Below are 12,993 nucleotides of genomic sequence, written 5' to 3'. Positions count from 1 at the left end.
CGCATGCATCACATCATGATATAACATTGTTTAGCCACCATTAGATTCATTACCTCGTCGTTATCCATCCTTCACACAGTAGCTGGAAACAAATGTAGGCGAGTTCAGTCCGACAGCACGCCACCCGGGAGCAGCATTTACGATGCCATGCGCCTAGTCCTCATGGTAACTGTAGTATTCCTTCAGGCAAAACACTACCGCTTTGTCCACTGGCGCCGCCAAAATCAATGCAAACTGCAAGTTCCTTAGTGTTGCTTTAATATGTTTGTTTGCATTCTGAAATTCTGTGTTTTGAATGCATTCCAATGGGACTTGGGTTGTTTTGAAACCAACATCATTTCCCTCTGCTGGAAGTTCCATGGAATTGCAGCTTTACTGCACTTTCGCATAGGCTATAATTTTCCACCACCAGAGGTTGGCGCCTGGTTGTATTGTATTTGATCTGTGCACCAATCAGTGACAGCTTTTTTTTGGTCATATATTATATATATTAAAGCAATTCCATTCAATTGAATGAGCCCTGAAGACCCCTTGCTCTGTTGCCGCTCGACCTCCTGCTGAGCTGAAGAGCTACAGTACATTTGATTTTTTGGGTTTCAAGCAGGAGGTGTCAGAAGAGTTACTACAGGGATAACTGGTTTATGGCAGCCCAGTGTTCATAGCGCATCGTTTTTTGATCCTTTGATGTCGGCTTCCTTTGGGAAGCAGAAATCACTAAGTGCTCACCCACTAAAAGAGAATGTGAGCTGGGTTTTAGACGCATCGTGAGGCAGGTTAGTGTTACCCTCCGATGATATGTTGTTTATGGAGTCACCTGTTTTTCCTTTCTTGCTGTCCAGGAATATCTTACAAAATCTGCAGTTTTCTGGACTGTCTGACTCAGTTGTCTCGCTGTCACAGGATGCCCATTTTTCCTGATTGTACTCCAGTAACTTCCAGAAGATACTGTTCCCAATAATATTGCACCAACAAACAGCTGTTATTGTAGGAAACACAGCATTCACTTTGCCTGTTAGAGGTCGTATTGTTGTGGCTGATCAGGGTGTGTTGCTTTGAATTTGGGTAGATGTACGTAGAGATGCTGCGTTCCACAGGAGATGGGCCTGCATGCGTCTTCACCATCACATAACCTCGAGAACGTGTTTACACTCAGATTACATGTTGATTTTTCTCTATGGAGCAGCTTGAGGTTTTTTCAAAAGAAAAAAAAAACCTGCAGCAGCTTCTCTCTGAGTTTGGTCATTTACATCGATTATGGGGTTTACACCACTGAAATTAAGTGCTATTCACACTGTGTATTGATCTGCTGTGTTGTATTTTTCTCAGATAGGCTCTTCTCTCCTAATGCTAAGTGTGCAATCAGCGATTTAAAGGCTTTATTTACATCTTGCAATATAATGGGTGGAAATTATTATCTGACTCTTGAATCACACCGTTTCTCAGAATGGCTACATGAATGGGAATAGTGACATTAATAGCAGAATAGAACGATGAAGTTGAGTCCAGGCCTTTTTTTTTTTCTTTCCCATTTCATACTTGTGCTGTTGGTTACCGTAATTACCGCATGATGGCTGAAACAGGAAAGTTGTTACTCTCTTAATAACTTCTGTCAAACCTCTCAGCCCCTAAAAACCGTTTTTTCATTAATCACTGGATATATAGACATTTTCAAGGTAAGATCATAAACACCACTGCAGTTGTGGATAACACACCCTCACTGTTTATTCATAAATTCATCCCCATTTTCCTGCCTTCAGTATCTTGACCTGGATGTCTTTGTGAGAACTTGAAGAGGTGAATAAATTTTTCTCCGCTGGACTTCGGCGGAGGTGCACTTTAAGCGTTTGAGCTCATTCATCTTTGATAGCGAGTCATCTGCACCTTTACTGGAATCCATAAATCATCTTGAAGCAGGGAGAGAGGAGCTGAACATGGCAGGTGCTACCCAGACTCCCATTAGAAGGATAGTTTTTTTTATTGCCGGTATCATTTTGTTGAATGAGTCGACCTGTTGGGGCTAATTCAAAATTACTTGTGCCTGCGTGTGAAGAGTTCTGTCTGTATGTGTTAGAGATTTTTTTGTTTGTTGTTTGTTTTTTTTGCTACTCAGGTCTATTTACACATTTTTAAGTGACAACACTAAAATTTGGGTGTCTGCTTACAGGATAAATGGCGCTCGAAGCCGCTGAAAACGAATTCCTACGAGTGGCCCAACATGCAAAACTTTTGTGAAACAAAAATAGAAAAATGATGTTTTCACTTGAACCATTCTCTGTGAACAGAGCCTTCGACTACAACACACATATGCATGCAGATGCACACATTGTGCTTTGCAATTATCAATAACATTGTTTTGCGACAGTGACCACAACTCACAAGACATGATTTGGAATCCATCTGCCATTATTCTGTGAAAATGAAAGGCTCATTATGTAATTAGACTTGGCCAACAGATGCGGCTTGTTTCACCCAACAGATGCACGAAGCAGCAAGATGTTGCTTCATCGGAGTGTGTTCTGGCTGCGTGCACTGGGACAAACGGCGTGGCATTAAGCAGGTGGCTGTGGGAACAAGCGCCTTGGCAGTCGGCTCGTCTGTGCGCAGATAACCAGCTTCCCACCAGTCTGTCAATTCTTCATACCAGTTAACACATTGACTATATTTAGGAAGACTCGTTACAGCTTGTTTGGCTTTATGGGATTCATTTGAGCAGACTTGGAGACGGAATTATCGGGCACCCCGTGAGTTTTCACGCTGTGAATCCCAGTTATTGTGCGCGCCTTCCCCACCAGTCCTGCACTCATTGATGTAAATGTTTGGTTTTCAGTGTGAAATTTAGCATGGGGAACGGCTCTCAGAGTGTTCCTTTCACTTTCTTCGCCTCAATGTGCAATAAAGCTTGCGACTGAAACCGCAGAGTTATGATCTCCAGAGTTTCAAAATCAGTTGAATTTAAAGCTTCTGACATGGGAGAAGTGTATTGAGGAGGGAGTGGGTCAGTTGGTGGAGCGAGTCCTCACCCACTCAGAAGGCTGTGGGTTCGATTGTCCATGTATCGAAAATGTCCTTGGGCAAAAACACTGAACCCTAAACTGCTCCTATTGGATAGATTGAGCACCGTGCATGTCAGCTGCCTCCGGCAGAGTGTGTATGTGTGCGTACGTTTGTGTGATAAAGTGCTTTAGGGACTTCTCCTCACGCAGTGGAAACGCGCCATATGAGTGAAATCCATTTATTCAACAAAAATAAGACTTACATTAATTTTTTTTTCTCCTTATTCTGACCAAACACGGTCTCTCATAGTTTAAGTGTCTCCGTGGCAGACTTCATTGTTATGTAATTGCGCTGAGATCTGATGATGACTGAGGTGAGGCTGGATTCACACTTTCACGGACTCGGCTCCGTCTGCTTCATGCCGCTCCGGCTCTCTCCCAGCTATTACCTGTCCATCACAGTAATGTGGTGCTGGGATCCAGGTCCATTTTCCAGCTGCTTGCTTTGATGCTCAGCCGCGAGCCGATGTCAGCACGCTTCATATATACCATGAACCTCCTTTAGCGGGCTAATTTCATGCTTTTTGGACTTGGAGCACAGCATTATTGATTGCTTGGCTCTGTTTGGTTTTGTTTCTTTAATTGTAACCATTTGTGACTCATAAAGGGGCCGTGGGGCGATCGTGACTCTGCTTCCCTCCTCGATTCATTAAAATAAAATTATGCTGGGGTATTTTCACGGGTGCTTAAATTCTTGACTTGTTCCCTTCAGTGCAGCCCATTAATGTGGTGCCCGAGCTTCAATCCTGATCAAGAAAAAGGCATGAAACCCCTTTACCGGCACATTGAGATATGGTCTTCAATTTGCTATAAATTGGTGTGAATTGCATTTCTTGATTTTGATATTTTAAATTTTGTACCAATTTCAGCTTTGTCATTTCGTATTATTTCTTTTGATTGCATGTTTTTGTTTCGGACTCATAGTGACTGGTAGGTTGAGTCCAGCTGGTGACATTTTTCCGCAGATCTGTTAATAATCATAGCACACTTAATGTAAACCGTTGTTGCTCGCAACACTGACTAACTTTACAGACACTCGAAGCAAACAAAAGGTTTTTTTTTACACTCCTTCTCCATGTGTTCCGCTTCCCGTTGCAGCTGGTGGGCGGCGAGTTTGACCTGAACAAACTTCATCATCCAGGATGCGGAGAGCATCGGCTGCATGGCGGAGCTGCTGGAGAGCTGCGACGTCACCTGCCAGGCGGAGATCTGGAGCATGTTCACCGCCATCCTCCGAAGAGCGTCCGAAACGTGCAGACCAGCACCGAGGTGGGGCTCATCCAGCAGGTGCTGCTCAAGATGAGCTCCATGGACGACATGATCGCAGGTGTGGAGGCTTTACTTCCTTAAGGATAACTTTCACTCATGCAACCGAAACCGTGACTGTTTTACATGCTGACACTCAAAATCAAATCAGAACCAGATCATGCAGTCGGTCAAAAATTTCTGGACACAGTGGAAACACACACACTGGTGGTTGTTGATAACTAACGTTGATCATATCGACCTGTCCAGAGTCTCGTCTGCTTTCACTCACCTTTACCTGGAAATGGATGAAGTGACACGGATGAAAGAGACGTGTCCCTTTCTTCAGGTTCCTGCTTCTGTGTGCCTCATGGCGTTGAGTGTGTCTGCCAGTATGCAACAGCTGTGCTTTCAAAAGGTAACCTGGGAAGGAAAAGAGACCTGGGAAACACATCAGTAGACGGCTCTTCAGAAATTAAGACGCCTGTCCTTCTTACCTGAACTGATCTTCATATAAGAAAAGATTAAAAACTCAACGTTCTGTCTTCAGTAGTCACTACAAAGTAATAGAAAGAGCTGAACAGTTATAAAAGACTGGAAACTTAATATCTTTAAACCATTTTGAGAAAATGGTTGGAATAAAAGAAAATATCAACTGTGTGTGTGTGTGTTTGTTTAATTTGTTCATTTTGGAACTATTAGATGATTGTAACACTGTTTCATCGTAATTCAATCAGTAAAACTACATTTCTCACCAAACATTCCCAAAAACTGAGTTTCAGAAGGTTAAATGTAGTTTTGATGCTTCAGTCTTACAAGACATTTAATTCATCCAGAATATTGAGCATGTAATGAGAAATAAACTGCTGTTGTTTCCTCAATAAACCTGAAGCAGGTTACAACACAGTTTTCCATTAATTAAGCAGACTTATCCCTGGACCTATTTTTGTCAGCACTGATAAGCATTGTGCCTGTTGGTCTGATAAGTTTCCACAGCAGAATCTTAGATTTCACTTATCATCACTGCTGTCTCTGGGGATTCATATGTGACTTATTTTTGGGTCAGTTTCCACATTTCTTGCAGTTTAATACCTCTATTATTTATCTGACTTCAGGCTATCAGACTGCTGTTGTAGAAGTTGGCTTCTTTCCTAAATTTATCTGTGAAAAGTGCATTCAGACTTGTCTAATTTGATATCAAAACACATTTTGTCTGCAGTTTATGTGCCTGGAATTTGAGAACTTCACTCTGCGGATGTCTCTTTGATTTCGTCTTCTCCGTGTAATTGCTGTCGAAGTGTTTCTGTATTAAATTCGAGGAGATGTCACGGACGATGAACTGTAAACCAAAGTGAAACTGTGTCCATTAGTGACGAAAACGAAGCCTATGGAGTTCCGAGCAGTGTAATAAACGGTAACATCTGTGAAATGCAGCCGCTTCTGATTCTGTCTTCTCATGTGTTGCGTGTGTCCTCCTGGCTTGACAGACCTGCTGGTGGACATGCTGGGAGTGCTGGCCAGCTACAGCATCACGGTGAAGGAGCTGAAGCTGCTCTTCAGCATGCTGCGAGGGGAAGGAGGCGTCTGGGTAAGCGATCTTCCCAAGAACTGGGCACGAGTTTGTGTGATGGTTGACGCCGTCGCCGGATTGGCCATCAGCACTGATCTGTCTGGGGACGTGTTCTGTTATTGACTATCTGCAGAATGAATGAATGAGCTGACTGACAAGATATTGAGTGTCTGCGGTCCGGCCCAGTCCCCGAGAAAGCCTCCGCTGTCTTGTTAATAGTCTTTTTTATCTCCGCCATCTGTGCAGGCCCAAGCATGCAGTCAAAATGTTGTCGGTGCTGAATCAGATGCCCCAGAGACACGGTCCAGATGCCTTCTTCAACTTCCCCGGTCGCAGCGCCGCAGTAAGCTCACCTGCTTCTCACTCATCAATTTGGATTAGAAAATGGCAATTTGGCCAGTTTTAATAGTTTAAAGTTGATGGATTCTAATAGAAGATGGTGAATCTGTACAGTACTACAGCAGATACAGTACAACAGGATGTCCACACACTAAGAACACGTCGTCTTTTTTATTGTTTTGGAAAATTTGATTGGTTTTCTTTAACTCTTTAGGATATATGCATCTATTTTTTATATTCAGTTTCCTATTTTCCACTAAATAAAATTTGTCTGGAGCCACAGAACATAAATTTAAACATTAAAGGTGCATTAAGGAGTTTTTCAACTTTAAAAATACTTATTTTCCGCCATAAATATGTTACACATTTTTAATGATGTGTACAATGTGCCCTGACATATTCATTGTAAGTACCACTAACAACACTAAATTGTCACTTGAAAGTTGCAGTGCCGGTCCGCACCAGAATTTTTTGGGGGAGAATTTGAAAGGAATGACGTAATTCAAGCTCCGGCTGGCCTGATTTAGTTAGGTTTCGTTCTGTCCGCCATTACTACTCCGCCAGACGCTTAGTGAGCAACAACTGAACAGGATCTTCCAGAAAGTAAGAAAAGGCTGGCTTCTAGCACTGACACAACTCAGCACAGACTCCACCAGGTAAAAGAAACTTAAATTTTACTCGAGCACTACTAATGAGCGAGGAAGGAGTTCCCCTCTTCCGTGCACGCAAGCCACAGCACGAGTGTTTCACTGGGCTGCATTATGCCCAAGGCCTGCATGGGGCGCTGTTTCGCATAAAACTGCAAACTCCTTAATGCAGCCTTGTAAAGTGGAGATCATGAAATTGCACAATCTTCCTATGCAGAGAAAAAGTGTCATTTAAGTGGCATTTGTGAATGTCTATATTTGTAAAAGATTATACCATTTGTATAGCTGCTGTAGCCTTTAAAACAGAGGTGTCAAACTCACTTTAGTTCAGAGGGAACATGCAGCCCAGTTTCATTTTGAGTGAACCAGCCTGGTAAAACTGTTACAATAATAACATTTAAACGAGCATCTGTGATGAAAATGTCTATATTTTCACAAAATCAAGCAATTATTTCAGACAAGTCCTGCAGTATTGACGCTGACAGTAATGTAGGTCACATGCCGGGCTGCTAGCAGCATCACCGATATCTCAGCTCAGGCCTCAGTGTTTCAGTGGAATTTGTTATAAAATCACTGTTTTCTTTGAAATTTTTAATATTTGCTTGGTGGTTTGGGCGTCCCTGATCGGAAGCTGTCGGGCCTCCTGTTTGACACCCCTGCTTTAGGCTGTTGAGGCTGTGTATTGTTCTTCCAAACACTTTTGAGCTGCTTTTTTGTAAATTAACAAATCATTAAGTTCCAATATACTGTATAGTTTTCCTTAAATTTCAATCATTCGTTACACCAAAGAAGATGTCACCCTCATACTTTACTGGTCGTGCCACAAATGTAGATTCCTTACAAACAAAACCACAATTTAAAAAGGAATTAAATACACTTCCTGTCAGCCAAAAAAACCCCTCAAGTCTCCTTTATGTGACGTGTGTATAATTACATATTAGAGATTATGTATCCTCAACATCGCAAAACGCTCACTGTGAAACAAGATATATAGTAGATAACCTTATTTTTCTCATTAACGATTACATTTTGCAAGGTCGGACAGCCAGGCTAAATCTTTTTCCTGGCTTGCTGCATTTTTAATCAACATAGCGCGGGTTGCTGATTAAAACCAGTAAATGAGTCGTCACAGTGAAGCCATTACATCTCATTTTTCACACCGTTGGTTAAAGAGTTGTTTTAAAACTACTCCATTTAAGATTAGTGAAAACGTGCACACGCATATTGCTCTATAAAATATGTAGTAGTGTAATTTACCTTATAAAGCAGCTAAGTGGCCTCCGTAGGCAGAAACAATAGATTTTTTTAAAGAGTGACTTCTCATAATATTGTCCTATCCTGTGTGTGTGTGTGTGTTTTTTGTTTTATGCAGGCAATTGCTTTACCTCCTATTGCTAAGTGGCCTTATCAGAATGGGTTTACATTCAACACCTGGTTCAGAATGGATCCCCTGAATAACATCAATGTTGACAAGGACAAGCCGTATCTGTACTGGTGAGTACACAACCGCGAACCTGGTTGGATTACATTCCTATCTCTCGCTCACCGGAGCCGTGAGTCAACACCGAAGAGAAGAAAATTATACTTTCCCGCTTTTATCAATCTAATTGCTTTAGCTTTGTATTAGGACTCATACCCTTCTCTGCAGAGGCCTGTAAAACTCGCAGGAGCTTTATTGACAGAGCAGAGCGCCGTGTGATTCTGCCTAACCCACAGTGATTTCTCTTCCTAAGAAGATTAGGACTGCAACTGTTTTTCAAGGTTTAAACTACTTCTTTTCCTTTTTCCACACCTGGCGAAAACGGTGTAACGTGGCTTGTGAAAAGGACTCCAATTTCCCCACGTAATATTCACAGATCGTAATAGACAAGTGGGAATTAGGAGAGATTATTAAGATTAGGACCCGCGGAGGCATGAACTGCAGCGGTAATCTACAAGGCAGGCAGATCGCTGCGGCGGGACTCACCGCCGAGTTATTAATTTAGATTTGAATATCTGCCACATAAGGCTCACGTACCGGCTCTCGCGTGCGCTCGTGGGTAATTAGTGTTAAAATCAATAACCCAAAAGTGCAGTGATGTGTGGCTGCCGTGCTTTCTGTTAATGAGAGGAAGTGCGGGAGAAAATCACACCGCACCGCCAGACGTATGAAAGAAAGGCGGGATAATAAAGATGAAAAGGAAGGGATAGAGGAGAGTACCTGGTCAGAGATAACAGTTAATTTGGTGTGTGTTATTGGCAGCTGCCTTCATTTTTACCTGGATCTGACAGTGTGAATGAGAGGAGCTCCTCACCCTCTCTGATGCGGGACATCAAAAGGCATTGTTGGCCTAAGATGTTGGTATTCATGTAGCAGCTTTTCTGCACTCGCACAGTCCACAAAAAAAGAGAGAGAAAAGGTGAGATATGACAAGCTAATCCTGTTTATGCATTGCTCCGAGTGTCTCACAGCTCAGTGGCGGAGCATGTTCACAAATGAAAAAAAAAAAAAAAGAAAAAGGATGGTATCTTCAGAGGCGAGCCCAGCCTGTCCACCGAAGCATCGGGCTGGTTCGGTGGGAGCCAGTCGTATGGCTCTATATCTCCGTGACCCTGCTCCACCCCACAACGTAGAGGCCTGTACTCTCTTTATCTGCCATAACAAAGAGGTCTGTTTGTTTTAGATGATCCCAGTGGGCGGCGGTGGTGGGGGTCTTTGAAGATGGAGGGCTGCTATAGAGCTCACGGCTGTAGGAGTGTATGAGTATGTGTCAGCGGCGAAAAAAGATGTTCGGCCCGAGCAGAGGAGAGAGCGGAGAACTGTTGCGGTGCTGCAGAGTAGAGTGCGCGCGGAGCGAGCTCGCATTGTCGTACAGGTTACATTTCCTCACATCAAAAGGAGCGGGGAGAGGGGATTAGATATTGAGAGCACAACTAAAGCGTGGTCATCATTAGCTCGCCCTTGCCTTTGTGTTCATTTGTATGCCTGTGAAATCTCTAGTCATGCTTCAGATGCTTCCTTTTTTCTCATTTGCTGATATAATATCATAATTTCCCAAAGAATCTGAGCTGTTCTGGTTATTTACTGCGTTTATTACACAGCGGGACGCCACTACTTAGATCCTTTCATCAATTTTTCCTGTACATGAGGTATCTTAAGAATGAAATGTAAGGCATGCAGATGCATTACCTTCCCTCCCGAGTTGCTTTATAGTTATGTCTCTGCTGATTGTGGATAAAGTTTAATCTTCATCTCTCTTTTTCGCAGCTTTCGCACCAGTAAGGGCATCGGCTACTCGGCACACTTTGTGGGGAACTGTCTGATTGTGACCTCGCTCAAGTCAAAGGGAAAGGTTTCCAGCACTGTGTGAAGTACGACTTTCAGCCCAGGAAGGTGTGTGTTTCACTGTGTTTCAGTGCTTTCATTATATCAAATTATATAACCTTTTTGGATTGTCTGGTGTATTTTCAGGGAGGTGGTTTGTGGTAGAAGCAGAAGGAGGGAGGTTTTTGTGGATTAAATAAGAAAAGGGCAATAAATAACATCTAAAATATCAGATTTTAATAACAATTCAGAAAAATATTGATTTCATGCACCACAAAATATATCACACCTACCAGCTTCCTAAGATTTTTTTTCTCATCATATCTTCCCCATAGGCCAGAAAGTCACCTCATAATCAGAGTTTAAGGTTGTTGGAGAAAGTTAATAGTGTGGCATTCGTGATGAGGGAAGGTAAAAGCTCTGCTTTACTCAGATTACTCAGGTTGAAGTAGAGCACTTCAGATCAAATACTTTATTTAACGTGTGTGGTCTGGGTCGCGGTAAAGCTTTTATCGCTATGCAGGGGAGATAAATTTCATCCCCACCCCTGCAGTAAAAGTGTTTACACTGAAGACCAGAGAGGGGGGACACCCCCTCACACACACACACACCTTACGCCCCTCCAGCAAATCTCACCCTGCTTATTTCCCATGTGCCTTCTCCTTGGCACTATTACCCTTCACTCACAGCCCCCGCTTTGGTAAATACTCCAATCTGAAGTGAGAAGATCCTTATTTTCTTACCTTTATGTCCATTTTTTTTTTTTATCCATGATATATGATCATCTGATTCAGTATTAGAATTTCATGCAACTGTAATAATAATAATAATAATAATAATAATAATAATAACAATATATGTACAAATCAGAGCAGAATAGAATATAAGTGAAGTTATTGATGAAAAAAAAAGACGACCTTGTTCCCGCTGCCCATATCAGCATGTGATTGGGGATACACTCTGAATTACCACCCGGATTCAGATGCATGTTTTTGCATCTTTACACACACATATTGTTGTGTAAATGTACCACAAATGTGAGAAACTAAACCAGGAGAAGACAGGAAGGCATTTTCTTGAACGGTTCACGAGCCTCACAGCTGTTTTAAATTGGTTTATTTCAGCCTCCTCCAACTTGCTAACGCCACCTGCTCTATTTTCTGATCAAGGAGAGTTTCAACAGTGGCAAGAAAACCGTTAATCCTTTATAGATTAATTAAATTTGACCTGATCTCCACTGAACCTAATTCAACACAAAACAATAATGGAAGGACATTTTTTTAATGAACAGATCTCTGAATTGTGGACTGTAGAAGCTGGTTTCACTTTTTGGAGCCATTTGGCTGACTTTCATGTTTAGGATCATTTTCCTGCTGCATCATCCAAATTCTACTGAGCTCTGTTATCGTTTTAGTCATCAGCTGTTACTCCAGGTTGTTTTTTGCCAGACCGCATCGCAGTTTTGATGCCAGCATGGTTGAATGCTCACATTTCAGAAGAGCAGCCGTTGTGCAAAATCATCTTAATTTGTTTCAAGCTGGACTGGAGAGTGCAGTCAAGTAGTGTAGATGGCTTTGTAACCCTGTAGCACTCAACAAATATTGAGTGTAGGTGTTCAGAGTCTTGTTCTTGCAAGCTTCATTCACTTTAGCAGAATCCTCTTGTGGATAGCCATAAACATTTCTTTCTTTTCTTTCTTTAAAGATCAAAGTGGCTTTAAACTGTGGCCCAATTTCATTTTATTGATTGGACTCCAGGTTAGCAAACTCCTGACTCCAATTAGCTTTTTTTTTTTTTTTTTTTTCTAGTTTGAATTCATTAGCTGAGGTGGCGTCTTGGCCTTTTTCCAGCAGCACTGGGAGCATTTAGCAAATATGTTAAAAAAAAGCTACTTTTAATAAAGACATGATCTGTTTTCCATCTGTAAGCTGTTATGCATAAGTCAGATCACACAGGAGCTTTCAGGTTAGGATTTATGTGATTTAGGCCCCACTTACCTGACAAGTATTTTCAAGTGAAGACCCAGCATTTTTATTGAGTTTTAGGTGTCTGTTTATAAGGCAGCAGTGCTTGGAGCAAGTGAAAATGCAACTTTTTGAAACTATCTCCCAAGACGGAACTTCTTGAAAGTGTTACGACTCCGTTCTCGTTTAAACAGCAGTAAACACAACTTTTTAAACATGCTTGGGCACCTTATCATTGCTGCTACTGTCATATATTAGCACTTTGTTTACAAAAACAATAAAAGCAGTCACAATTTCAAGCAACTGAAGCATTTTCCAAAATTGTAAATCATGTTGTACAGTATGTAGTAAATAAATTACTCTCAGTACTTTATGACACACTTCATATGTGACTGTGTCTGCGAACATAAACCTTCGGGAAATCGGCAATCAATATTTGTCCCATACTTTTTCTTGCCACTGCACGTTTGTGTTTTACGTCTCCAATTAGACCTGCAGTGTTTTAACCCTCCCGGGAAGCTTCGCAGGTGTAATTGGATGTAAATGCAGATGAGAATATAATATCGAACTTAATTCAGTGTGCAGTCTTAGTTGAAGCACACCTTGTCCCAGCAGAGGAAGAAAGATGGCTGAAAACACACGTCAAACAATTAGAGACTTAATGCACACAACACCTGGGAGCAACTATTCATCTCACAAGTGCCACCGTGCTGGTATTGTTTGGTGGGAGCTCCTGCAAGACGGAGTGTGTTAAATTAAGTTTTTAATTGATTCTGGGTTCAGACAGCTGTGGATAAGTGCAGTTCTAAATTATCTCCAGGCAGCCTGCTCTTGTTCCCTCAGCCATGAATCCTGGTTTTAAGTGTCCACA

General features: G+C 42.0%; 1 protein-coding gene across 1 annotated transcript in view; it reads left to right on the top strand.

The window, feature by feature from the left end:
* nbeab (neurobeachin b) overlaps positions 1 to 12,993 on the top strand; it is a 251,897-nt gene that overhangs the window by 67,877 nt on the left and 171,027 nt on the right. Inside the window, 8 exon segments of the mRNA XM_030109360.1 lie at positions 4,152 to 4,177; positions 4,179 to 4,285; positions 4,288 to 4,380; positions 5,786 to 5,886; positions 6,116 to 6,211; positions 8,227 to 8,348; positions 10,102 to 10,172; positions 10,175 to 10,227. Of these exon segments, the coding sequence (XP_029965220.1) occupies positions 4,152 to 4,177; positions 4,179 to 4,285; positions 4,288 to 4,380; positions 5,786 to 5,886; positions 6,116 to 6,211; positions 8,227 to 8,348; positions 10,102 to 10,172; positions 10,175 to 10,227 (669 nt within the window).

This window comes from Salarias fasciatus, chromosome 14 (assembly GCF_902148845.1).
Source record: "Salarias fasciatus chromosome 14, fSalaFa1.1, whole genome shotgun sequence".
Classification (NCBI taxonomy): domain Eukaryota; kingdom Metazoa; phylum Chordata; class Actinopteri; order Blenniiformes; family Blenniidae; genus Salarias; species Salarias fasciatus.
The sequence above is the reverse complement of the archived record's forward strand: the minus strand, read 5'-3'. Positions and strand labels throughout refer to the sequence as shown.